Below are 27,458 nucleotides of genomic sequence, written 5' to 3'. Positions count from 1 at the left end.
ACTTCATTTTGAAGAAACTTCATTTGATAAGACAAACTTTAATAATAAATGATAATATTACAATAATAGTTCGGCCACCTGACTGTGATGGAATTTTGTAACTGTTCTTAAATTGCTCAAAAATTTTATTGAATATTTTTAAAGTTATAGCAACCAAACGTAAGGCAAAAAAATTAGTTTTTTTAATGAAAATATTCATATTTTAATAAATATTTAAGTTAGGTTTATGAAATTTCATGCAGCTATTGCAAATAATAATCAAAGCAATCGGTATAAATTACAAACTTATTGCTTGATTTTTCTGGCATAATGGTGTTCAAAAATACTTGCTCTCTTTTGTAATTTATTGACGGTTCCTGAAACATCTGAAAGTTTCAAACTTTATTGAAGAGTATGAAAAACCGCATGAACTAATTATCTCTAAAGTTTCAAAATAATCCTCTAAGTGTTTATTGAGAAATTTAAAAAAAAATCCGAAAACTGAAAGTGTCTCATCCATTATTGTAGGATAGTGTATATACCAAAAAGATTTTTTATCGATAGAGTAAAGATATCGATTACTACTGCAGCCACAGTTTTACATGCACCTCATTATGTGGACATGGAAACCCTCTTTGATTATCATTACTTTTGAAGATGTGGATTCTGTAATTCTTTTGGATATCCCATGACGCCCAGTCAGGAAATAAAGAGGGATTATTTTGACCTAGTGGATTATTTTCATAAGAAAGATTTCTTGTTTGAGACACATCATGGATTTTATCAATCTTAATTCCTATTTCTTAAATTCTCAACATCTTGCTGGGTTATTAATTTATTTATATTAATATTTCTGTAAAATAAAGTAATGGTAAAACCGTGACATTTTTATCATGATTTTAGTATAATGTATCAGATAAGTACATTTGCCGGGATAGTCAGGTCGGTAGCTGGGCCCATGTCCGGGAGTTCGTGGGTTCGAACCCCGCCAGCCGAAGACTCCCCGTGTAGTAAAGTGACTGATGAACGTTAAATCTGTCGTGTCGCAAAAGTCCTCCGTTCCCATAACAAATCAATACCTCCAGGGGGTACTGGATTGGAGATCGATCGTTCTCTAATTCAGGTCAAAATTACGATCTGTGGATGGATGTAAGAATGGGTTCGCCCTATGAACGGGTGTGACGTATGATGTGGCAGAAGTAGAATTTTTGGCCATAGATGGCGCCACTGAAAAACAAGAAACGCACACACTGCCTCAAATTTGCTCGGTTTCACCAAGCAGGCTTGCCCGTGTGGCAAGTGGCAGTAGAACCAACCAACCAAACCAGATAAGTTGAATATTTTAAAACCACTTTTTCTCAGCGATATTGTTTTAAGGAATATTAATAATTTCTATTTAGTTCGTTCATGATTTCCAGTAAAAAGAGTGTTATGAAATAAAAAGATATAAAAAGAGTGTTATGAAAATGTTTTGCGTTGTATCTATACTTCCTGGAAGAGAGAATGCCTCAGTACGGATTACCATAAACAAGAAATTTGACCCTTTAGTAATTCGAGAGTAATGGCATCGTTTGTATTTCCCCCACTGCTCAACTTATAGGCCCAAACGTAGAAACGCCTTTCCTACTTTGTTAGATAAATAAAACTAAAAGGGAACTTTCTTTGTTTAATCGTATTTTGATTGATTGTAATAACGTTTAAATTTTCTTCAGTTTTGTAAAACCCGTTTTTGGTGACGTTAGCGATTTCATGCATTGAATTGCTCATTCGTTTGAATTTAGAGTCCGACATGCTTGGATAGTGGAGCTTCGAGAAAAAAGTATTTTAAGATTTTAGGAATCATACAGGACAGTGTGATCAGAATGCTTATAATCAAAATTCAAGTCAGAGATATTTTTTCTGTCTGCTTAGGAACCTTTAGGTATATTTCTTTAAAATTCTGTGGCCCAGCGTTCGTTATGCAGTCCAGCAGTTAGTTAAATTTTATCAATTAAGAATAATATTTTAAGTTTTTTTTTAATAATTTAGATTTGAGATTCGTTATTATAATTCGATTAAAAGACTTCTAAAATCATTAAACTCTTCCACTTTTCATACATTTAAATCCTTTTCATGATGCATTTTTCTAAACCTGAAACAATATCTAGGCTTGCCCGTGTGGCAAGTGGCAGTAGAACCAACCAACCGTTACAGTGATTTAAGTTCGAATGAAATTTCCAAGCAAATAAGCTCATCAGGTTTTGAAATTTAATTAGTCTGGAGTCAGGATTAAGACAATGAAACTTGGGCTAAAATCCAGACAGTCATTTAAATAACTTTGGGAAATATTATTAAGTGGTGGTGGGTTAAATAAAAGAGTGAATAAGACAAAATTATATTGATATATGTGGTTGTCATTATTGGTTAAAATATCTTATAACATAATTCATATAAAGAATGCGAACGATTCGCGTTCAATCATTTATTTCTGTGGAATGGAACCCTGGATCGATTACGTCAGACTGACACATAATCCATTGTTCTGCAAGAGATAGATATAGGAAGAACAGTCTTCCATGGATGATATATCAATGCCCTTGACCTTCTAAAAGAAATAAGGTAAAAAAAGATTGTGCAATTCTGTATGAAATTCAAGAAAGTTTGGCAATAGACCATTATAAAGTATGGGAAAATGAAAGTACATGCACAAAAGCCTTACTAAGGAGTACTCTTTTGGGTAAGGAAATTTAAAAAAATTTTTATCCGAGTTCAAATCAATCACTACAAATACTTATTTGGCAGTCATTGTGATTAACATCTCCAATTTAGGTACCGCTATTCACTACAGTTCATGAAAACTAATTTTAATGATATAATTGCAGTCCTTTGAACTCGATGCACCAAGTGATGGAACATAAAAAAATCGATACTTAATACTAAGTAACCACATTGTTTCATGATTGTTAATTATTTTATTAAAAGATTGTGTTATGGATTTTAAATGATGCATTGATCAGATTTAGTTCAAATGGTATTTTAAAATACTTGGAATGTAAAGAGTGAAAGTATGTTCATGACTTTGACTACGCATGTACGACTATATATGACTATGTTGTATGATATATTGTTTAAGGAGAAGTTTAAAGTCTCTATTATTGTTATACAGATTAGTACAAATGGCATTTTAAAGCACTTGGACTGCAGAGAGTGAAAGTATGTTTATGACTTTGACTACGCATGTACGACTACATATGACTACGTTGTATGATATATTTTTTAAGGTGAAATTTAAAATTTCTATTATTGTTATACAGATTAGTACAAATGGCATTTTAGAGTACTTGGAATGCAAAGAGTGAAGGAATGCTCACGACTTTGACTACGCATGTACGACTACATATGACTATGTTGCATGATATATTTTTTAAGGAGAAATTTAAAATTTCTACTGTTGTTACATATTTTTTGCATTTAAAAACAAGTAGGAACCTTTGACGTAATTTAAAAGCATGTTAATTTCTTTAATATTATTTATTTATTTGTTTATTTGAAAAATAGTTTAATATATTGATTTTAATTTGTTTTTCTAAATCTCTCTACTCAATCCAACTGAATTATAAGTATATATATATATATATATAGTGTTGTATAATACACATTTTCGCCATTTGCTATTTGAACTAGGCATTTGTCTAAGCACAAAAAATACATATTGTGCAAAATAAAAAAAGTGACTAACTTAAAAATATCCACAAACATTTTATCATTCCTTCCTTTATTTATTTAATTTTAGTTTTGAAATTTCATCCTCTGTTTTAAAATTAGTACAACCATTTTACGACGAAATTGTCCTTTTGAAAGGAATTCCACCTTCCAATATAGCGACTGTTAATGGAATATTTGACATTCGGTGAAACTTATTTTACGTTCTCGGTGCTTTTAAGGAAAAGAGTCTTGAGTAAGTAAATTAACGAACACGCTAAATATAGCAACAACTGAAACGAGCCCTAATGACTTTCGATTGAAGTACTCAAACGTTTCTGAAATGTACAAAGAAATTGCAGAAAGGGTAAAGGGAAATCATGATATCAAAGAACGGGTTTTAAATAGATTTTGAGACGAATATGTTAGTTATTTTAAGGTCACTTTAGCAAATCGTATGCCAAAAGGTATGCCAAATCGTATCCATAGCAAAACACAGTTTTTGTCAGAATAGAAATGATTACCGAGCAGGGAGGAAAAAATTGTTGTGACTTAATAGTGGTAAAGCACTGGGTAACCAATACTGGTAGTATTCATGAAGTGTTCTAACCATTACCTCCTAGACAAGAGAAGATCTCAGCACGAATTAATTTTGCAGTCCGACATAACGAACATAAACTGCGCAGTGGAGGCAATTACGAAAGATGTCATTACGTTTGGACTACTAAAGAATTAAATTTCTTGTTTATGGGTCCTTTATGTTCTAGGGAGTATCGTTCTACCCTGTGTCAGAATTTTATTTTTAAAGTTTTTTTTTTTCCTCTTGATGCCCAATTTCCTTTGGTTCACAGATTTAGTTTGGAGAACTGGAATTGCATTGCAAAGCTTTCTAATTCGACTGAATTTTTCTTGCATTGTCCCCTAAGGATTTTCATTTGCGTTTATTTTAAGAGGAACATTGAACATAATATTACATCGTAATGTGTTGTGTATTTTTCTCTCCAAATGAATGAATAATAGCCCAGTTAAATTAGACCTAGAAAACACCACACCTCGAACTAATTCCCAGAAACTGAAATAATTTTTTCACATTTATGGCATCTCAAATACGAATAATATGAGTGTGCGATGGTTTCTGATGTGAGCTAAGATTTTGAAAGTAAAAAAACTGCGAAATTATTGGAATTTTTTAAAAAAATTTATAACATCTTAATGATGAATCTTCCCCTAAATTTGTTTTCAATAAAATTAAAGAGCATTAAATTCCGCTTCGAATGGTATAATTAAATATTAAATTTGATTAAATGATTTGGTCAGACCCCCAACGAAATGAACGAATTTTTCACCTTCGGCAGAAAAAAATTTTACACTGTATATCAGGTTTCTACCGCCTGGATATCTTTCTTCTAGTAAGCTAGTAACTTTCTGGGTAAAAGGTTCGAATCCTGGTCACGCACCAACTGTTGTATCGGCTGCATCAGGCACACGTGGTATAGTGTAGTATACTCCAGGTTCACGGGTCATAAATGGAAATAATGACTAACATCTTCCGGATCACTTTTCTTTTATTTATGGGAACATCTAATTTAAGATACTATGATAGCTCAGGAAGCACTGGAACTACTCCATAAAATAACTCTTCAGCTTCGAAGATAACACGTGTCCCCTTCTCTACATGCTCTGCCGTTAATCTCCAAAAATCAATGTATAAAATTGGTAAATCTATTCAAATTACTAAATTCACATAAATGAGCAATTTCAGTCACACATAAATAATCAAAAATAGAGAACAAATTTTATCTCCTGAGCATGCAGAGAAGGAAAGCCAATCTTGAAGGTTCCCGCGCACGTACTTTGAGCACCAACACAAATCGAATGCTAGCGTCCATCCGGGGAACCGGCTTAGCAAAGCTCATGGTCGCAGTTAAAAAAAAAATAGACAAGGGACCGTCAAAAGCTGGAAATTAATTTCTCCTCTTTTTAATATTTTTTTTTAAAAAAACTATTTATGTTAAAAGTTAAATAATTATATATATGTATATATACATATATATAATATATATATGTATATATTAATATATTATATATANTCGGCTTAATGTCGCACATTTAGGTTTATATGATATACAATATTTGCGAAAAATATAATGTGTATAATATTATATCACCAGTCTGTGTAGGGGTCAGGGAAATGGCCTTGCATCAGAAAGCTTCTGGGTTCTAATCCCGGTCTAGGCATGCATGTTCTTTCATTCTCTGTGTTATCTGTTCTTACTGAAGCCCACGATGGTGCTCCTAAAAGAGTGGCCAGCAAATCTGCCCTAATACGCTTGAATTGACGAATGTTACCTCAGCTAAGCATCGGTAAAAAATATTATAGTGAAAATATCGTTTAAAAAATATTAAAAAATAAAAACTCACACCTGTTTGCCACACTAGCTTACTGTATTCCTTCTAAATCTGGTTTTGTTTTGCGTACTCATTGAATTCTTAGTATTTTAGTCAAGTTTTTTTTCAAATAAAATACCCTTTTGAAATGCAGATTTAAAGATATGCAACTAATACATTCGTGAATGAATGTGAAATTACGTACTAATTAATACAACTTGAAAATACATGAAACCTTTATATAAAATGAATGAAATGTTTAGATATCAGACTAAGATTTAATTTATATGCATTTCAATCATACTTGAAAATTAGATTTGAAACATATAATTTAAAGAATCACCTTAATACACGTTGTTTGGAGATAATAATTTTAAGACTTTTTTTTTTACTTTTATTTCCAATGGCAGAAATTGACAAGCTCTTAGCAAGAAGAATATATGCAAATGAAGTAGATAAGAGAAAAAAGTTGATGACTCATCAGCAGATGACTAGCACTCCAATATCTTTTCACTTCGGAGTCTCCGTGTACAACCCAACATCCCATTAAGTGCTTCCCATCCATTACTTCGAATTTCCTACTGAGTGGGCAATTCGGACTCGTAAAAATACCAATGCGTTGGAGGTGATGCGCAAGACAGTCATGACCAACCGCAAGTCCAAATTCTGCCGCAGCCTTTTCACGGGATCTGTCTGAAATGCCCCGCTCTAAAATGTTCCCTCAACGTTTCAGGGATATACGGGAAGAAAGGGACACTTTCCAATTTTTCCACATTAAATATTTTAAAACTTTATTCTCACAAAAACTCGTAAAATGTATAAAAAGCGTAAAATAAAGACAGCAAAGCAATCAGTGATAAAACGATAATCTGTTTCGAATAAATTTTGAAGCATCATTAAAACTAAAACATAGCTCTAAAATATGTTACCTTCCTTAATTAATAACCATAATTAAAGCAAAAATATAGCTCAGTATGTTTATTTAATTATTTTATTATTTATGAACTTTTAATTTTTACCCAACTTATAACTCAGTATATTTCAGCTCCTTGTTGCCCGCGCGAGATGAGGTACTTCGATCAAACTGTCTGAAATCTTAATTTTTTGAAAAATTTAGACAAGTCTGATAAGTTGATTAAAATAGATAAGGTGTTGGAGTTTTATAGCTCCGAAACAAAAACAAGCAACATCCTGTGTCAATCTTATTTATTAGAGAAAATTTGCATAGCGTTTGTCTTAAGTTACCTTAAACAATACATTACACTTTAAAGATCAAACAGTGTTAACGCGGAAGCTATTCTAAAAGTATCCCTATGAAAAAAGCAAAATTATTTTCCAAGAAATACAATCATTTGACAATAATATAAGAATTTTTATTACTATTGTTTTTTCACTAAAAAGGATCAATATGACTCATCTTTCTGTAGTTTTTAAAAATGACACTCCATGCAATTAAAAATTACTTCAAAAATATAAACTATAACTTTGACTACACAAATAAATCGGTTGTAAAACTATTATATTGCAATATTGTTGTCTGATATATATATATATATATATATATCCGTAAAGGAAGTCTGTTATTGAGCTCCTTGAACTTTGATATTTAGGAAGTAGGCTTGAAGCAGCAAAATGACAAAATAATCAAAGAGATCTGAAATCCTGGGGCACTTTCAAAATAAGCGTAATTGTCTTCTAGTCAGCGAAATCAAACTAAGTAAGCAAATCAAACTCTAAGTTTCAATACTCGTTGTGGAGTAATTGTTTACTATTTACCTATGAATCGTATGTTATTCGAAGAAGGGTACTTATAATATTTTGAAGGAAAAATGCTTCCAACTATTCTTTAAGTTTAGTTGCATACTTTAATAGTGCCAAATAATTAAATTTGTAGAAAAAAGGAAATGTTCTGAACGATTTCTTTTAACTAAGTCAATTTTTGAACTTGTGAAATCTTTAAATGAAAATGAAAATATTATTAAATAGTAGAAGTGGAAGAGCTCATTGCTTAATGGAGAAAAAAAGATACACAATGAAGGGATATATATGAAGACCCTACAAGACAATACAAAACAATAAATACTCAAGAATTACAACACAATAAAAGGATGAAATTGAAATAAAGAAAAATAATTACGAAAATGTTAAGTTTTATTAGCTGCGCATAAGCTACGAGTATATAAAACCCATGTAATAAGACAAAGAATATAGAATATAGAAGTTATATAGAACCCATGTAATATGCAAAGAAAATAAGCAAAAAATAAAAAGGAAAAGCACTACCAAAAATGACAAATGTGCTTTAAAATTTCTTTCAAATTTATAAAAATAAATAAATAAATAAAATGCAAATTAACAAAAAGATATAAATTCGTCTCAATTATATCTGAAAATAAGAGTGATTTCTAATATTGTTTTATTTTCTGTATTATTACCTTTTATATGAATGTTTTGCTTTCATAGTGATGATTTTTATGGCCACCTATTTATCACCTATATATCAAACTTAATTCAGAAAGAAAAATTTTCATTATTTTAAAATTGCCAAAAATTTGGTTTTTAGTGATGATTACCATGGTTACCTCTATTGCTTGAGGATAGTATTTATAATATTACAAGATTAGCTTAATAAAGCCATTAACATTACGAACAATATTATTAGTCTTTTAAACTTCGTTATTAAAGATTAAAAACTTAATACTAGCCAGAGATATGATTACAGAACATAAAAAAACGAGTAATTTGCAGCGAATAATACGATGATGATTTTTCTTAAATTTTATATAAACAATAGAGCATTAGCGCGCTCTATCTCCTTTTTTTATATATTTAGAGCTATGTTTCCTTGTCAAATACCAATATGGAAGAGCTTTTTTGTTAATTTTCATATATTATTCAAAAAATTCTTCTATTAATAAAGTTTAAGGAGTGGTGTTATTACCATCATTGAAATGCAATTTGTTGTTGTTCAAATTATGGAAGGTAGTATTCATTTCCAGTATACCCAGTTTTTAAATTTCAGAAAAAATTAAAAAAATAGTTTCACAAATATAGCTCCAATGATAGTCCTGCTTGCAAATTATAGTACTTTATCTAGTTTTCATATATTTTTACTAATTTATCTGTACGAGTATCTCTCTTGTAGGCCAGCTAAGAGACTAAAATAAAAATCAAGTAGTTAATTTTTATTGTGAATATATGACACTTTCGCACATTGGATTACTTCTACAACTAAATGCCAATGAATATTGCATAGCTTCCATATAGAATATTGAATAGATTATGATGAATAGCTAATTATGAAATGTCTTGCGTTTCATTTCAATTCTTCAGTCACAAGGTTACAGACTAAGTACTTCTGATGAAATTCTCAAGAAATTGTTTGAACTGTTTCCTATAAAATAAACGCATTATCACCTGTACATATAAAATCTCTACAGCAATCAGGAAATGCACCTAATCCGGGCTCTTTTATTACTGTACATCTATTTGGATCAAATTTACTGTTGCACCTGAAATAAAATTTAAAAAATACCGCATATAAATGTTAAATTCAAATCTTTAACTTGTCTATACTAAGTAGAATTATTTCTTCTTTTAAAGATTTTGTTAAATAAATTTATTAAGACAACTTTAAGGCACTAGAAATAACAAGTATACGAGATGAAATATTATCAATCTTAGAATGTTGACAAAATGCTTAAACAATCTGTTCTATGTACAATTTATTTTTATATACAATTTTAAGAATTCCATTCACAGTTTGATTTAATATTTCATATTCTAGGAAATGTTGAATGAATAAAATAAATGAGAAAATTAATATGTTTTAAAGTGGTCTTATAAAATTTAAAATATTATTAATGTTGTAAAATATTATTAATGAAAAATGACACAAATTGAAAGTTGCTTCAAATATAAAATAACGAAAACTCTAAAAACAATAAAATTGGAAGACTTGGATAAAATTGGATGGCAAGTTTGAAAAGTACCCTAAGCACAAATCTACAATAATATGCTCTAAAAACTATAATTTTGATGATTTGGGTAAAATTGGATGAAAAGTTTGAAAGGTGCCCTAAGCTCCAAGCTACAATAATATGCTCAAAAAGCTATAAAATTGGATGACGCTAGAAATTAAGAATAAAGTAAAAAAATGGTAAAAAGAAAATAAAGAAAAAAAATTGAACGGACACTAAAATATTTCGCGATCAGTAAAATTCATAAAACGATAAATCTATTTAGTACGTGTAATAAGCAAACATTTTTTTTATCTCTTGTATATTATAAAATATTTAAAACATTGTTATTTTTGAATTTTCACAATTTGAATTGACCATAAATTTAATTGATTATAATATGGAGATATGAATTCAGCTTGTAGTGGACAGGCAATGATTAAAAAGTAGTAGCATCCAGCATAGTGATCCAATGGGGAACTGAGGACACTAGTTAGTTGGAAAGTGACCAGAACTTTGATTGATGATAAATCCCATGTGACGCAGATAAGGAAATAAATTCTGCTGATTGTGGACAGGAAACGCTTTAAGCTTGCATCGTCTGTAGACCATGAATTTCAAATGAAGTTTGAGCTCTCTAGTTGGCTGAAAAGTTGTCGAAATTTTTTATCTTTTTTGTAATCCGAAGACAATTGAAACTTGCTTTGTCATCAGATATGAAACTGCACTAGAGAATTGATGTCTCTTGTATGTCGGAAAATGGAAATTTTTATTGAAGGGTCCAGATTTTACTGACACAAAAATGAACTACGATAAAAAAAAATTTCCTTTTTTTTATTGTAGAATATTATGTAACAAGAAAAATAGTATCTGACAGTCATAGACAATGATTTCACGAACAGTGATTAAATGATATTCCTCATTTATATCAATTACTAAAATATAACAGTATATACAAATGAATATATAAAAACATTATTTTCTTTAGTATAATTTTAAATCTCAAATATTATAAAGAGTTATAAGTAAGGGAAAAATAGTTCATGCTCTATTAAAAAAGAAAGATATAAAAGATTCTGTCTGAAAAAAAAGGAAGGAATAAAAAATATGCGGTGAGAAATAATAGAATACTGACCCGTACACATCAGCGTGTCCGACATCACAAACAGTAACCTCGCAACTTTCAAAGTTGTAAATCACTCTACCAACCGGAATTTTCCCAAATCTAAATGAATTGCAGAATCCTGAAAAATATAAATAGCAAATAGTTATAATAATAAACTGCAAAAAAAATTGTAATAATAGTTATAATAATAATGGTAGAAAAATCATCTAGAATTTATAGTACCCTTGCTAACACTTTCTCATTCTTTGTGCAATTAAATTTTCTTAGTTATCAGGTGCATCAGCTATCTACATATTACTCTTTAACTACACTAATATCAGCTATCTACATGCTTTGGGTATTTATTATATGCGGTATATGAGGTAATAAAGAAACGGATGTTCTACCTAGTTGTCCCCTTCTTTTAATGTAACAATAAAGGCTACCCATCACTCTCAGAAATAAAAGTCTCACTTTTGACGATTCAGCAATTCTTGAGCAGCACTTCTTTAATTTTGAGAATCATTTCGTCACGAAATCACTTTTTTTGTAACGAAACACGATGAACTCAAATGTACGACGAAAATGTTTCCTCAGTTCAAAACCTTTTCGTAGTGCGTTGTAGGATATAGTTAACTAGATTGATGAGACTAGAATAAAGAGGTAAGGTATACATTTTTTAGCATAATTTTTTTTTTATAAAAGCCGTATTGCAAAGGTTTAAAAGTCGAGTAATTAAAATTCAATTTCTCAGGAAGTCATCTACCGATTTCCTCAAAATTTTGTAATTCATTTTGTTAAATTAGTTCTTAGAAAATGATGTAACAAAATTATATACCTTACAAATCAAATTGTTTCAATAATTATTAATTAAACTAATAACAAATAATAAATATTTACTAAAATTTTTTTTTTCATGGAATCTTTGGACATACGAATTTTGTATTTCTGTGCAAAATATTTCAATTCCCTTAAAAAGTTCTCGAGATTTGGTGAAATAAGCTAAAAATGAAATTAACATCAGGTCTTAACTTTGGATAGCTCTTCTAACCAAACTATGCGGGACATATTATATTTCCCAGATAGCGGCTACCCCCTAAGCTTTGCGGGTAAAAAATCCAAATTTGTCGAAAAAATGGTATGTTTATTCAGAGAAAGTGAGTTTTTGTGTCTGATTTTGTAACTTAAAATATTGTCTTCCACTAATTAATTGACATATTTGAGGTCAACCCTTCGAACAATTAAGATTAAGTCGTAGAACGTGGTCATTAGATCAAAAGTTATTCAGGATAGTCTATTTTGTTTGCACGCTGTACGTTAACGACGGCTGATTTTACGATTATTGAATATAGAAAGTTTGAATACATGTTTATACATACCACTCTTTGTATCAAGAGGCATTGTAACGGTATAGCTTTTTACTTGCAGAACACACAGAAGAAACATCCAAAATTGAAGAATATGTTTGTAAAACATCTTTATTTTCTTAGTTTAATTCTCCTTTATCAGTATCAAAACTACAGAAAAATTTTAAGGAAGTAATATAATCAAAATTGATTTACAAAATTTTAAGAAGCAGCAATTATGTTTAGATTGTTCAATTAATATGCGTAAGAAATGCGTAAAGAAATATCAATTAAAAAGCAAAGAAACAAAACATTTAGCTATTAAAAAATTTATAAGAGATTTAAGAAGTTATTATTGCGTAATTTTAAATTCAAAGCATTCTGGGTGGAATTCTTAAGAAAAATATAAATATGAAAGTACGATATATGAAAAATATGATGTGAAAATTTTGCCATCATTTTCTTAAAATAAAAATCGAAAAATGAAAATCAGTCAGAAAAAATATAATTATAGCTTCAAATAACTATCACGTGTCATTGTTGATTTAGCATTATTATTATAAATATTTGAAAACTATTCAATTGGTATACCTAATGGAGAAAGTGGTTCCAATTGAAAAAAAATGTAATCACTATTAATTATTAGTTTTGAATTCTTTCTGGGAAATATTCTGATCTAGCTTATTACTAAATATTTTAAACACCTCGTTAATGAATATGATTATTTGGGGCAGTTATTTTCAGACTAAATTACCAAGAGGTTATTAGATAACTGAGTGGGTATTAGTTGATCAAATTTAGAAAAGTATATAGAAATTTATTGAATGCAAAAAAAAATAAGAAGCAAGAAATGCATTCACAAAAGTTTCGACACTCCCAATGATGACATTACAGATAATTAAAGAGCAGGTCGGCAATCCCCGTTTGACACTCTACGATTGATAGCTCTACATTTGATTTACCCTTACATTTTGATGGGTCCGAATTGACTCCGTAAGGCTTATACAATACTTTTAAAACTCCTCTTAATAAAAGATGATTCATAATTTTTAATCGCTTTTTCTGGAAGCCAAACCTGGTTTTTATAATCTAAAATAATTTAATATTTCTTTTTTGTTTATTTTTGTTTTAAAATTTGAAAAGGGAAAGATTTATTTTAGCAAGAATTGCAAACTTACGGAATACTATTTTTCGTACACTTATTAAAAACAGGAAGATTTTTTTTCTTCATATTTATGTAAGCATAGGTGCTATATGAAATCGAACATTTTAACCAATAGCAAAATATTTATTTCCAAATAGTCTGTAAATATAAAAAAAAATATGTTTTTCCCTAGCTTTTAGTTGTTCACCAAAAATAATCAATTAGTCACCTTCCACCCCATCGAACAAACTCAACTGTCAAAGGGGTGGAGATGAAGAAGGAAAATTCAAAATATGGTTTAAAGTTTCAATATTTAATTTTAACAAATACACTATTTCCAATGTAATAAAGCCATTCTTTTATTTTCCACATATTTCAAATGTATTGAGCTATGAAATAATAATGATTAAAAATTTGAAAAGTGCAAAATATATGAAGAAAACACAAATAAAAAATAGAACCTAAAATTCGAAATGGCGAGGGCAAAAACCTTTTAATGCTATCACACAATCTTTAATAAAAAGAAATTCGTAAATTATAAACGTTTACTTCAACCTTCTATTTTTCGAAGATGTTTTCAAGCAATTTTGAATTCGGAACACGAAACATTGTGCATTCTTATAATACTGCTTAAACTTGCAAACAGAAAAATGAAACTTTTCCGAAAAAGAGTCAAAATCACTTACCGAATATTAAGTAGCTCCATGTTGACATCGTAGTAATCATTCATACCATTTCAACTTTAGATCGGGAAGATAAAATAATAGATTATACAGCTGGCTTTCTGGAAATAATGTTTACAGATGTAAAGTGAACACAAAAATGCGTGGAAGCTAGAGTTTATGTTCTTTTCATGGCCAGTATCTTAATTTACTTGATAGCTGAGCAGCATCAAAGTTGTTTGTTCAAATAGTTTTATTGTAATCAATTTCAAGAACAACGCTTAAATAAGCCTTGATGGGATTCATAAAAAATAAAAGAAAACTTTTGGAACACTCTTCTTCCTTAACAAAAAAAAAGTGTTTCTTAGTTGGTTTAAAATTCTGTTGAATTTATTGAATCATCCATATTAACCAAAATCTAAAAGGATTAGTTTTAAAATTTTTTATCTAAGGTAAATGAAATTATTTTATTCTACTTACTATGGTTTGTGCTTAGGGCTCAAAAATTGTTTGATTGAGAATTGTTGGGAAGCGTAAAAATATAAATATACCGGACTTAAATTTCAGTGCCTAAAATTATTTGGACTGCGTATTGTGGGTGAGCTTGAATAAATTAAAAATATTCCGTATTTTAATCTTAGCGACAGAAAATCATTTATATTGTGGATTGTGTGTAGGCTTGAAAAAATATGTTCAAGATTTAATAAGTTAATGAAATATAGGCTATTTTTGAGTAATAAAGGCATTTTGAATAAAAAAGTATTGAAAGTGTAGTACTTCATGTTTGATAGTGATAATACATATAACTAATGCTTTGTTGTATGAACATTGGACATGTTGTGAAAAGAAAACTTAACATGAAGTTCTTAAAACAAAAATCAAAATAATACAAATATTAGGTTTTTGATGTATTTTTAGGATGGAAATTTTTAATTTAAATTAGTTTAAAGAAAAAAGCAGAAAAAACTGAAAAACAACTAAAATGAAAGAAAACAAACAAATTTTATTACGTAGATACATATTTCAAAGATAATGATAAAAATTACAAACTAAATATACATGTTTTCGTTATTCAGTTTTATTCGATCAAAGAATTATGTTAGTTTTAAAATAAAAAAAGTGTTTAAATTTACAATTCTGTGCTGAAAGTCGGGAATGGTTATTTTTTCTTAAAATAATTTCAGATAAATTCGAAAAAAATTACGACAAAAAATCTTTAAAGAACTAAATAACGAAAATAAAATCGATTTTTGTGAAATTTTTAAGCTTGGAAATTTCTGATTCTAAGGTAATCCTTTCACCAATAACAATAGTAGAGCATTTTTGAAACATCAGGAAATTTGAGTTTCATTGAAAACATTTAACAACGGGGAGAGAAAAAAATTCTGGTAAAATTTCAGTACTGTATGGAGAGGACGATTCTGGTGCGAATAAAAATAGTTCTAGTTGAAAAAGAGAACTACAATCTGCAGTATTTAACTCATTAATTTGGTATTTTTTTCATTCATATGGTAACGGTTTTCCGGAAATTCTGGTTTTCAAAATGATAGTTCTTTACCCCACATGTTGCAAAAAAATATGGAACCTGAAAAATAAATTTAACCGAATAAATGGTTTTTATACCATGCTCTAAGTCAACAAATTTTATCACATGCTGTAAAACCCTATTTTATTGCTAATTTTACCAAAATTATTACCAAAGCGCTTCGATAAAATTAACCAAGCATTTTAAAGCTCCCATAAAACCAGAAACACGGTAAATTTTACCATATTCTGGTAGTTTAGGCAATACCTTTTTTCTCAGATTTTAAATTTAATTTATTATTTTAAATTGAAAATTAATAAGATTCCTTAAAAATAAAGAGAAATTAAGAGATTATTTGTCGAATGAAACATTACATCAGCCTCTTATATGAAAATTCTAAGTTTTATTAGCTGCGCATAAGTTGCAATTACGTAGGAAAAAAGAAAAACATTATTTTGAAATTTGGTTTTTAGCGATGATTACCATGGAGTGTATCGATTGCTTGAGGATAGTATTTATAATATTGTAAGGTTAATTTAATAAAGCAGTTAGCATTACGAACGATATTATTAGTCTTTTACACTTTATTGAAAAAAATCGAAAACTTAATATTAGCGAAAGAATTATAGAAGATAAAAATAAAATGAGTTACTTGCAGCTGAATATTACGGTGATGTTTTTTTTTTTAATTTTACGTTAACAATTGCGCAATAGCGCTCTCTCTTTACCTTATTTGAAACTATGTTTCCTTGTCAAATACCAATATGGAAGAGCTCTTTTCAATTTTTATACATTTTTCAGAAAACTCCTCGATTAATAAAGTTTAAGGAGTGGTGTTATTACCATCACTGAAATGCAATTTGTTGTTGTTCAAATTATGGAAGGTAGCATTCATTTCCAGTATACCCAGTCTTAAAATTTTAGAAAAAAATAAGGACAAATTATTTTTACAAATATAACTCCAATAATAGTCCTATTTGCAAATAATAGTCCTTTATCTAGTTTTCTTATAATTTATTTGATTTATCTGTATGAGTATGTCTCTTGTAGGTGAGTTAAGAAAAAAAGAGAAAAATCATGAAGTAATATATTTTTATTTTGAATGTATGACACTTTCGCACATTGGAATACTTTAACAACTGAATGCGGATGAATATTGCATAGTTTCCATATGGAATATTGTATAGCTTATTATGAAATGTCTTGCGTTTCATTTCAATTCGTCAATCACATGGTTAGAGACTAAGTATTTCTGATGAGTTCTGAAAAAAAATTGTTTGAACTGCTTCCTATAACATAAATGCATTATCACCTGTACATATAAATTCTCTACAGCAATCAGGAAATAAACCTAATCCGGGCTCTTTTACTACTGTGCATCTATTTGGATCAAATTTACTGTTGCACCTGAAATAAAATTAAAAAGATACCACAAATGAAATGTTAAATTCAAAACTCTAACTTGTCTATACTAGGTAGAATTATTTCTTCTTTTGAAGATTTTGTAAGATAAATTTATTTGGAAAACTTCACAGGCATTTGTATAAACAACGTATACGAGGTGAAATGTTATAAATCTTAAAATTTTGACAGAATACTTAGACTATCTTTTCAGTTTACAATCTATTTTTATACTTACCTAAAAGAATTCAATTTCACAGTTTGATTTAATATTTCATATTCAAGGAAATGTTGAATGAATAAAAATAAATGATAAAATTAATATATTTCAAAGGGGTAATAAAAAATGATATGCGTTTCAAATTAAATTTCGCAACATTTTTTCACTGATTAATAGGATCATAAGTTTGAAAGTTGCCCGAAATATAAAATAATATGCTCTAAAAGCAATAAAATTGGATGACTTGGATAAAATTGGATGACAAGTTTGAAAAGTACCCTAAGCACAAATTTACAACAATATGCTCTAAAATCTATAAAATTCGTTGGCTTAGATCGAATTTGATAACAAGTTTGAAAGATGCCCTAAGCTCAAGGCTACAAAAATTTGCCCTAACCCCTATAAAATTGGAAGACGCTAGAAATTATGAATGACGCAAAATATGGAAAAAAAGAGAAAATAAGGGGGGGAAATGGAACGGGCACTATAAAATTTCGTGATCTATGAAATACATAAATTAAAAAAATGCATAAAGTGATTGAAAATATAAATCTGTTTAGTACACGTAATAAACAAATATTTTTTCATCTCTTGTACAATATGAAATATTTAAAACAGTGTTATTATTGAAGTTTCACAATTTGCCTTGACCATAAACTAATTTCGGCAATAATATGGTGATAGGAATTCAGCTTTCAGTGAACAGGCAGTGATTAAAAAGTAGTAGCAACCATCATAGTGATCCAGAGGAGATTTGAGGACACTAGTTAGTCGGAAAGTGGCCAGAGTTCTGATTAATGATAAATTCCATGTGGTGTAGATTAGGAAATAAATTCTGTTGGTTGTGTTCAGGAAACACTTTAAGCTTTCAGCTTTAAATCAAGTTTGATCTCTTTAATTTGCAAAAGAGTGGGGGAAATTTTTATTCCTTTTGCGATCAGAAAATAATTGAAACTTTCATTGTCATCAGATACAAAACTTCACTAGAGAATTGATGTCTCTTTTATGTCAAAAAGGGTCAAAATGTTCATTGAAGCGTTCAGACTGACACAAAAATGAACTATGATAAAAAATATTAATCTTTGTTTTGCAACAAGTCTAAATATGCAAAAATCAGAACATTCCTTATCTTAATATGAAGTAAAAAGAGAAATTTTTTTAAAATTACTATTACATAGGTAGAATATTATGTAATAAGGAAGAATAATATTTAACAGTCATAGACGATGATTTCATGAATAGACTATTCCTCATTTATATCAATTACTAAAATATAACAGTTCATGCATATGAATATATAAAAACATTATTTTCTTTGATACAGTTTTAAATCTCAAATATTATAAAAACTTATATATAAGGAAATAATAATTCATGCTCTAATAAAAAAGGAACGATCAAAAAGATTCCAAAAAAAATTACGGAATAAAAAATAAATAAAAAAAAGCAAACATGGAGAGGAATAGAAGAATACTGACCCATACAGATCCGCATGTCCAACATCACAAACAGTAATCTCGCAACTTTCAGGGTTGTAAATCACTTGACCAACTGGAATTTTCCCAAACCTAAATGAATTGCAGAATCCTGGAAAGCGTAAATAGCAAATAGTTATAATAATAAATAGCAAAAAGGCATTATAATAATAGATATAATAATATAGTTATGTTTCATTACTCTTGTATAACTAATAGAGCTTATACTACCCTACTAACACTTTCTCATTCCTTATGCATTTAAATGTACTTAATTATTAGGTGTATCAGCTTTCTATATGTTAGTACTTAACTACGCATGCATCAGCTATCAACATGTTACTACTTAACTACACGTGTATCAGCTATCTACATGCTTTGGGTATTTTGCATATGCGGAAATAAAGGAATGATTGTTCTAACTAGCTGGCCCATTTTTTTGTGGATCAACAAGAAACGCTACCCATCATTCTCAGAAATTAAACTCCCACTTTTAACGAGTCAGCATTCCTTGAGCAGTATTTTGTTAGCTTTAAGAATCATTTCGTCACAAAATCACGTGAATTTTATCGAAACGCGATGAACTCAAATGTATGATAAAAATGTTTCCCGAACTCGGAAACTCATCGCAGTGCATTGTGGGAGATCGTTATCTAAAATGATGAAATTAGAATGAAGACAAGACGAGCGGAACCAGAATGACAAAATATGTCTTTACTTTTAACGAAATTCGCTTCCTTGAAGAAATGATGATAGTTATTTCGCCACTTCGAAATGATCGCTCGGTACGGTTTCGTAAAAAATGAAGAACTTTTCGTGATATTTGAGTATCCACTTTCTACAGTGCTCCAAGTTGAGGTACCTCTGTAAACACAATACACAGAAAAATGCAATTGTGTGCAAAAAAAAAAAAGGAAAGAAAACTATTTGATCAATGGTTATTTTTATTACACACGAAAAAGATTTAAAAATAATTTTAAGTTGTTGTTGTTGTTGCTGTAGTACATTTACGTCGCACTAGAGCTGCACAATGGGCTATTGGCGACGGTCTGGAAAGCATCCCTGAGGATGATCCGAAGACATGCCATCACAATTTTGATCCTCTGCTGAGGGGATGGCACCGCGCTTCGATAGCCCAACGACCTGCACGCGAAGTCGAACACTTTACGGTAGCACAGTTTAACGAGGACCAGTACCGCACACCCTCGGTCCCTACGCAGACTGATCCAAGTGGGTCACCCACCCGCGCACTGACCGCAGCCAGTGTTGCTTGATTTCGGTGATCTGCTGGGAACCGTGTCTTAACGATTAGTCCACTGCGGGACAAAAATAATTTAAAAAAAAATATGTTTAGTTTAATTTCTTCATCAAAGTTTGTACCTTTTGAGATATACTGCCCTGAAGAAATTACAAAGAATTCAATACAGCAGGGGAATATGCGATATATAATGTGTTATAGAAGGAAATCAACAAGCAAACAGCATCAATAAAATGTCAAGTCTATCAAGTTCCTCAGTTTAAAAGATCTGAAGTCCTCAGCTTGAAGCCTCTTCGTAGTGTATTATGGGAGATAATTAACTTGAATGACAACACTAGAATAAAGACGAGACAATAGAAAATAAACTGACGAATTACGCTGACAGGTTTGCATACTGGTCAAGAAGTTTTTCGTTGTGTCGGTAAGATCCGGAGTTCGAATCCCTCTACTGGCATGGGTGCAATTTATCTACATATCTGTCCTTGTTTTGTCGCGCTATCTATATGGTTCCCACGTTGGAGTGCTTAGTAAAAGAGTTAGATACATTTTTCGGAAAAAAAAATCGAATGTTGAAATATATCTTTAATTTTAACAAAATTCGTTTCCTCGAAGAATTGATAGTAATTTCGTCACGTTGACGCTCGGAGTATATACCAGGAAATGAAAGAGTATATACCAAAAACGAAGAAAGTTTCGCGATTATCAAGTATCCATTTTTTACAGTGATTGACAAACGTTATCCATAGAATGTGTGACGGAAGAAAACGAATAAATAAATGATAAGTAATTTTACTTGTTAACAATCTATAACAATTGTCTTTCATTGCATAACAGTTCAAATTACAAATGTTTTTTGAAAAATCTTTCTTGAGAAATTAATTTTTTGAAAAAGCTTCTATATTGCTGTTATGATTTTTATATGGTAACATCCGGTTGCTTTCTTTTATTCCTTTTATTTTACTTATCCATTTTCTGTTACTCTTGTCAGCAAGTTAAGAACGATGTATTAAGATACAGATTTCATGAAAGATAAATTTCAGACCACAATGGATAAATAATCCTTACTTAAGGAAAAAAAGCAATAATTTTCACACAAATTGGAATTTCGAAAGACAAAATTCTCCGTTAAGTTTTTAATTAAAAATGGCCTTATCAGCACATCAAATTTCCCACTCGAAAATGTATGTCAACGGATAGTAGATTGCTCAACATTAAGTTAAACAATTGATAATTCGCAAACTAATAATCAAGTTTGAACTTTTTTTTTTTATTCGAACAAATTTATTTTACATTTTTCTTCAAGCTTTTCCTTAAATTTAAAGTTGCAAAATCTTATAGATTTTGTCCAAAAATTCAAAAAGTGAGAAAAAATTCTCAAAAAAGTAATTATAATTGCAATAACTTGAGAACAGAATGGAATTTCGAAAAAAATTCTGTGCTAAGATTATAAACAAACATGACGCTTTCAGCATGTTAAATTTTGGTTTCGTTGTTGCACTCCTGTAAAGCGACAAGTATGGTATTTTTTCCTAGAGTTAATAATAAGGTTTAACAGCTGAAAAATATCGAACTAATTATCAAACGCTATTTTTTTTATAATATTGTATTCCTTGTACATTTTTCTGAACACTTATTTTGTTTCAATTTTCTAAGTCAGATAGTATTTCTGCAAGAAAGCAAAATAACAGTGCACCAAAAAAGTCCACCCCCTCCAATTTTGATCTAATGATCGGATCTTCACGTTCTACGACTCAATCTTAATGGAGCGATGAGGTGGCCTCAAATATGCTAATCAATTAGTGCAGATATTATTTTAAGTTTCCAAATCAGACGCAAAACGTACTTTCTCTAAATAAATATGACTTTACTTCGACAAATTTGGATTTTTTACCCCCAAGGAGAGCAATTAGGAGAGCAATTCAAGGTTTGGATCCTTTAATGTTAATTTTATTTTTAGCGTATTTCGCCATATCTCGAGAACTTTATATTTTGCACTCTATTACAAAATTCGTTTATCCAAAGCTAATTCCATGCAAAAAGTAAATTTTACTTATTATTTATTATTTCTTTTTATTTTATTTAATAACAGTCAAAACATTTTTGGACTGTAAGGTATACACTTTTTTTTTTACATAAAAAAATCGCATAAAAGCCGTATTACAAAAGTTTAAAAGTCGTATATAAAATTCAATTTCCCTGGAAGTAGTCAACCGACTTCTCCAAATTTTGTATTTCATTTTGTGAAATTAAATACTTTAAAATTATGTAAAAAATTGTACACCTTGTAATTTAAAAATTTTTCGGTTATTGATAAATAAACTAATAAAACATACTAAATAATAAATTGTATCTTTTTGCATGAAATTATTATTAAACATACGAATTGCAAAATGTGCAAAAATGTTTCAATTCGCTTAAAAAAGTTCTCCAGATTTGGTGAAATACGATAAAAATGAAATTAACATTAGGGGTTCTTAACTTTGGATCGCTCTTCTGACCAAACTATGTGAACCATGTTATATTTCCGAGATTTGCGGTTAACCCCTTAACTTTGTGGGTAAAAAATTCCAAATTGGTCAACAAAAAAAATTTTGTATTTATTCAGAGAAAGTGCGTTTTTGTGACCGATTTTGTAACCTAAAATATCGTCTACACTAATTAATTGACATAGAGGTCAACCCTTCAAATAATTAAGATTGAGTCGTAGATCGTGATCATTAGATCAAAAGTTATTCAGGGTGGTCCATTTTGTTTGCGCGCTGTTCGTTAACGACTGTTGATCTTGCGATTATTGAACATAGAGAGTTTGAATACATGTTTATACATACCACTCTTTGTATCAAGAGGCATTGTAATGGTATAGCTTTTTACATTGGGAACACACAAGAGAAGCATCCAATATAGAAGAATATGTTTGTAAAACATCTTTATTTTCTTAGTTTAATTCTCCTTTATCAGTATCAAAACTATAGAAAAATTTTAAGGAAGCAATATGATCAAAATTGATTTATAAAACTTTGAAAGCAACAATTATGTTTATTTTGTTCAACTAATACAAAGAATGCGTAAAGAAATGTCATTTCAAAAGCAAAAAGCATTTAGTTATAAAAAAAACCTTATAAAAGGCTTAAAAATTATAATTGAATGATTTGAAATTCCAAACACTCAAAGTTAAATTCTTAAAAAAATATGAATATGTAAATGTGATATATGAAAAATATAATATAAAAATTTGGATAAAATTTTTAAAATTTGTTAAAATAAAAATCGATCAGAAAAAATATAGTTATAGCTTCAAATAACCATGACTTGTCATTGTTGATTTATTACATTTATTATTATTATTATAAATATTTGGAAACTATTAAATTGGTATACCTAATGGTAAAAGTGTTTTCAATCGAAAAAATTGTAATTGCTATTAATAATTAGTTTTGAATTCTTTCCTAGAAATACTCTGATCTAGCTTATTACTAAACATTTTAATCACCTCGTTATGGAATATAATTATTTGGCAGTTTTGAGGCAGTATTCTCACTAGAATAAGTAATATTAGAAGATCAAGTTTAAAAAATGAATAGAAATTCTTTGAATGCAAAAAATAAGAAGCAACAACTACATTCATAAATATTTCGACATATAAAATGATAACACCACAGATATTTAAAGAGCAGGGCGGTAATCCCCGTTTGACGCTCTACATTCCAGCTCCTACATTTTGGTAGCTCCGAATTGACTTCGTAACGTAGAATGCTTTTAAGACTTCTCTTGACAAAAGATGGCTCATAATTTTTAATTGCCTTTTTCTAGAAGCCAGCCCTGTTTTTTTAGTCTGATCTTTCAATCAAAAATCAGGAAAAAGTTCTAACACGCAGTCAGATCTTTTTATCCAGATTCTCGTGACTAGCATACGATTCTGTATTTATGTCTTGCTTACGTGTGACTCTATTATTTGTGATTGCTGATAATTCTAACACTGTAAAAAATTCCGGATCAAATTACACTAAGTTGTTGCCGTGAAATCCATTTTAACCATAACTTGTTACGAAACAAAATATCTGATATACTGTAATTTTTAAAGTAATAATTATCGTAAAATCACTGAATCACTCTCAATAAATAAATATTAATATAAAAATAGCGGTATAATATTTCACAGTAAAATACATTACGGATGATGCCGGTATTTTATACCATAATTTAATTCGAAATTTTTAAAGTGTACAACACTCCTTGTGTTTCCATCTTTATATAATTTTTTTAAAAAAATTTTCTAGTATATAAATCAATAGATTTGAGAAAATTTATTAATGCTTCATAATCTTAAGATGTAGTTCTTTCTGAAGAAATTAAACTAAGTTTGATAGTGTTTACCTTGAAGCTAATGTAAAATTAATTTAATATCTCTTCTTTGTTTATTCTTGTTTTAAAATTTGAAAAGTGAAAGATTTATTTTAACAAAAATTACAAACTTACGGAATACTATTCTTCTTACACTTATTAAAAACAGGAAGATTCTCTTCACATTTACGTAAGCATAGGTGCTATATGAAATCGAATATTTTAACCAATACCAAAATATTTATTTCCAAATAGTCTGTAAATAATAAGAAAATGTTTTTCCCTCAATTTTGTGTGTTCACCAAAAATAATCAATAAGTATCCTTCCACCCCCTCGAACAAACTCAACTGTCAAAGGGGTGGAGATGAAGAAGGAAAATTCAAAATATGGTTTAAAATTCCAATATTTAATTTCAACAAATACACTGATGGATATTCACTCTATTTAGCAGTATATTTCTTTACATGTAAATTACAAGGACGTCAGCCAAATAAAACTTGGGATATAAAGCGTGTGTTTCACTGTAAAAAATTCCAGAACAAATTACAGTATAAGGTACCGGCGCCCATGGTACTGGTATTTTTGACCTTAAAAACCATTTTTACTGGAACATATTACGGAATAAAGAATCTGACACACCTTAATTTTAACAGTAATAATAACAGTAAAATCATTGAATTATTCCAATTAAATAAACATTACTCTTATATACTACGGTATAACATTTTAAGGTAAAAACGGATTAATGAATTTTAAAGATAAAATAGATTTTACGGAAGCTGCAGTCAAAATGCCAACACTTTATAATGTAATTTTATTTGGAATTTTTAACGGTTCATTTTATATTCTCCTTCAATTTCAAATCCACTAAATACAGATCTAATTAGCAGTTTTTGAAAGGTAGTTAAATAGTACACATTTTCGTCAAATATCTCTTTTTGTTGTATTTGCATTATAATAATTTCTTCAAATTATCCAAAATGTTTTTCATCATTTTAAACTCCAATAAAAATAAATATTTATAAACAAACATAGGTGTTACAGGCAGTTGCTTTAAAGTTTGAAATCCTTTTTTATAGAAGTTCTAAAGATTTTCAAGTGATGTATTTCTAATGTAATAAAGTCATTCTTTTATTTTCCACATATTTTTAAATGTATTGTGCTTTAAAATAATAATGATTCAAAATTTGTAAAGTACAAAACATATGAAGAAAGCACAAATAAAAAATAGAACCTAAAATTCGAAATGGCGAGAGCAAAAACCTTTTAATGCTATCATACAATCTTTAATAAAAAGAAATTCGTAAATTATAAACGTTTATTTCAACTTTCAATTTTTTGAAGATATTTTGATGCAATTTCGAATTCGGAACACAAAATAGTATGAATTTTTTTAGTACTGCTCAAACTTCCAAACTGAAAAATGAAACTTTTCCAAAAAAGAGTCAAAATCGCTTACCGAATATTAAGTAGCTCCATGTTGACTTCGTAGTAATCATTCATACCATTTCAACTTTAGATCAGGAAGATAAAATAATAGATTAGACAGCTGGCTTTCTGGAAATAATGTTTGCAGATGTAAAGTGAACACAAAAATACGGGGAAGCTAGAAGTTTATGTTCTTTTCATGGCCGCTATCTTAATTTACTTGATTGCTGAGCAGCATCAAAGTTATTTGTTCAAATAGTTTTATTGAAGTCAATTTCAGGAACAACGTTCAAATAAGTCTTGATGGGATTCATAAAAAATAAAAGAAAGCTTTCAGAACGCTCTTCTGTTTTAACAAAAAAAAAAGTGTTTCCTAGTTGGTTTAAAATTCTGTTGAATTTAGTGAATCATCCATATTTACCAAAATCTAAATAGATTAGTTTTAAAAATTTGTATCTAAAGTAAATGAAAATATTTTATTCTACTAACTATGGTTCCTTCTTAAGAGCTCAAAAATTGTTTGATAGTTGGGAAGCGCAGAAAATTCCGGATTTAAATTTGGGTGCCTAAAATTATTTGAACTGCGTATTGTAGGTAAGCTTGAAAAAATAAAAAATATTCCGTATTTTCATCTTAACGACAGAAAATCATTTATATTGTGGATTGTGATTAGTCTTGAAAAAATAAGTTCTGGAGTTAATAAGTTTTTAAATATAGGCTATTTTTGCGTAATAAAGGCATTTTGAATAAAAATGTATTGAAAATGTAGTACTACATGTTTGATAGTGATAATACATATGACTAATTCTTTGTTGTATGAACATTGGACATGCTGTCAAAAGAAAACTGAACATGAAGTTCTTAAAACAACCATCAAAATAATACAAATATTAGGTTTTTGATGTATTTTTAGGATAGATATTTTTAATTTAAATTAATTTGAAAAAAAAACAGAAAAAACTGAAAAACAATTGAAATGAAAGAAAACAAACAAATTAATTTGAGAAAAATATGCATATTACGTTGATACATATTTCGTAGATAATAATAAAAATTACAAATTAAATATACTTGTTTTCGTTATTCAGTTTTATACAATCAAAGGATTATATTAGTTTCAAAATAAAAAAAGTGTTTAAGTTTACAGTTCTATGCTGAAAGTCGGGAATGGTTATTTTTTCTTAAAATAATTTCAGATAAATTCGAAAAAAATTACGACAAAAAATCTTAAAAGAGCTAAACAAGGAAAATAAAATCGAGTTTTGTGAAATTTTTAAGATTGGAAATTTCTGATTCCAAGGAAATTCTTTCACCAATAACAATAGTAGAGCATTTTTGAAACATCAGGATATTCGAGTTTAATTGAAAACATTTAACAACGCGGAGAGAAAAAAAATTCTGGTAAAATTACAGTACTGTATGGAAAGGACGATTCTGGTGCGAAAAAGGTAGCTCTAGATAAAAAAAAAATTAAAATATACGGTATTTAACTCATTAATTTGGTGGTTTTTCCATTCATATGCTAACGGTTTTCCGGAAATTCTG

At 29.1% G+C, this 27,458-nt stretch overlaps 3 protein-coding genes across 5 annotated transcripts in view; 1 reads left to right on the top strand and 2 right to left on the bottom strand.

The window, feature by feature from the left end:
- Window positions 1-27,458, top strand: part of LOC107452671 (prohormone processing protease amontillado) — a 274,223-nt gene that overhangs the window by 26,304 nt on the left and 220,461 nt on the right. The gene's annotated exons all lie outside the window — the stretch shown is intronic.
- Window positions 9,213-14,428, bottom strand: LOC107452678 (uncharacterized). Of its 3 annotated transcripts, none has more exons than XM_016069229.4 (4): window positions 14,289-14,428; window positions 12,492-12,629; window positions 11,143-11,251; window positions 9,213-9,560 (listed from the first exon to the last, which is right to left on the bottom strand). In XM_016069229.4, exons 2-4 carry the CDS (start codon window positions 12,586-12,588, stop codon window positions 9,443-9,445), a joined length of 324 nt encoding a protein of 107 aa, XP_015924715.1. In that variant the 5' UTR covers window positions 12,589-12,629; window positions 14,289-14,428; the 3' UTR covers window positions 9,213-9,442. The 3 variants fall into 3 exon arrangements, with proteins under 3 accessions (XP_015924715.1, XP_015924720.1, XP_071039627.1); XM_016069234.4 differs by lacking the exon at window positions 14,289-14,428 and adding an exon at window positions 14,158-14,275; XM_071183526.1 differs by lacking the exon at window positions 14,289-14,428 and adding an exon at window positions 14,064-14,190.
- On the bottom strand, window positions 16,865-26,084 carry LOC122268206 (venom peptide MmKTx1-like). Its single transcript, XM_016069228.4, has 4 exons — window positions 25,945-26,084; window positions 22,972-23,109; window positions 18,889-18,997; window positions 16,865-17,196 (listed from the first exon to the last, which is right to left on the bottom strand). Exons 2-4 carry the CDS (start codon window positions 23,066-23,068, stop codon window positions 17,079-17,081), a joined length of 324 nt encoding a protein of 107 aa, XP_015924714.1. The 5' UTR covers window positions 23,069-23,109; window positions 25,945-26,084; the 3' UTR covers window positions 16,865-17,078.

The sequence above is a fragment of the Parasteatoda tepidariorum genome, chromosome 7 (genome assembly GCF_043381705.1).
Source record: "Parasteatoda tepidariorum isolate YZ-2023 chromosome 7, CAS_Ptep_4.0, whole genome shotgun sequence".
Classification (NCBI taxonomy): Eukaryota; Metazoa; Arthropoda; class Arachnida; order Araneae; family Theridiidae; genus Parasteatoda; species Parasteatoda tepidariorum.
Note: the sequence above shows the minus strand (reverse complement) of the source record. Positions and strands in the feature narration are given on the sequence as shown.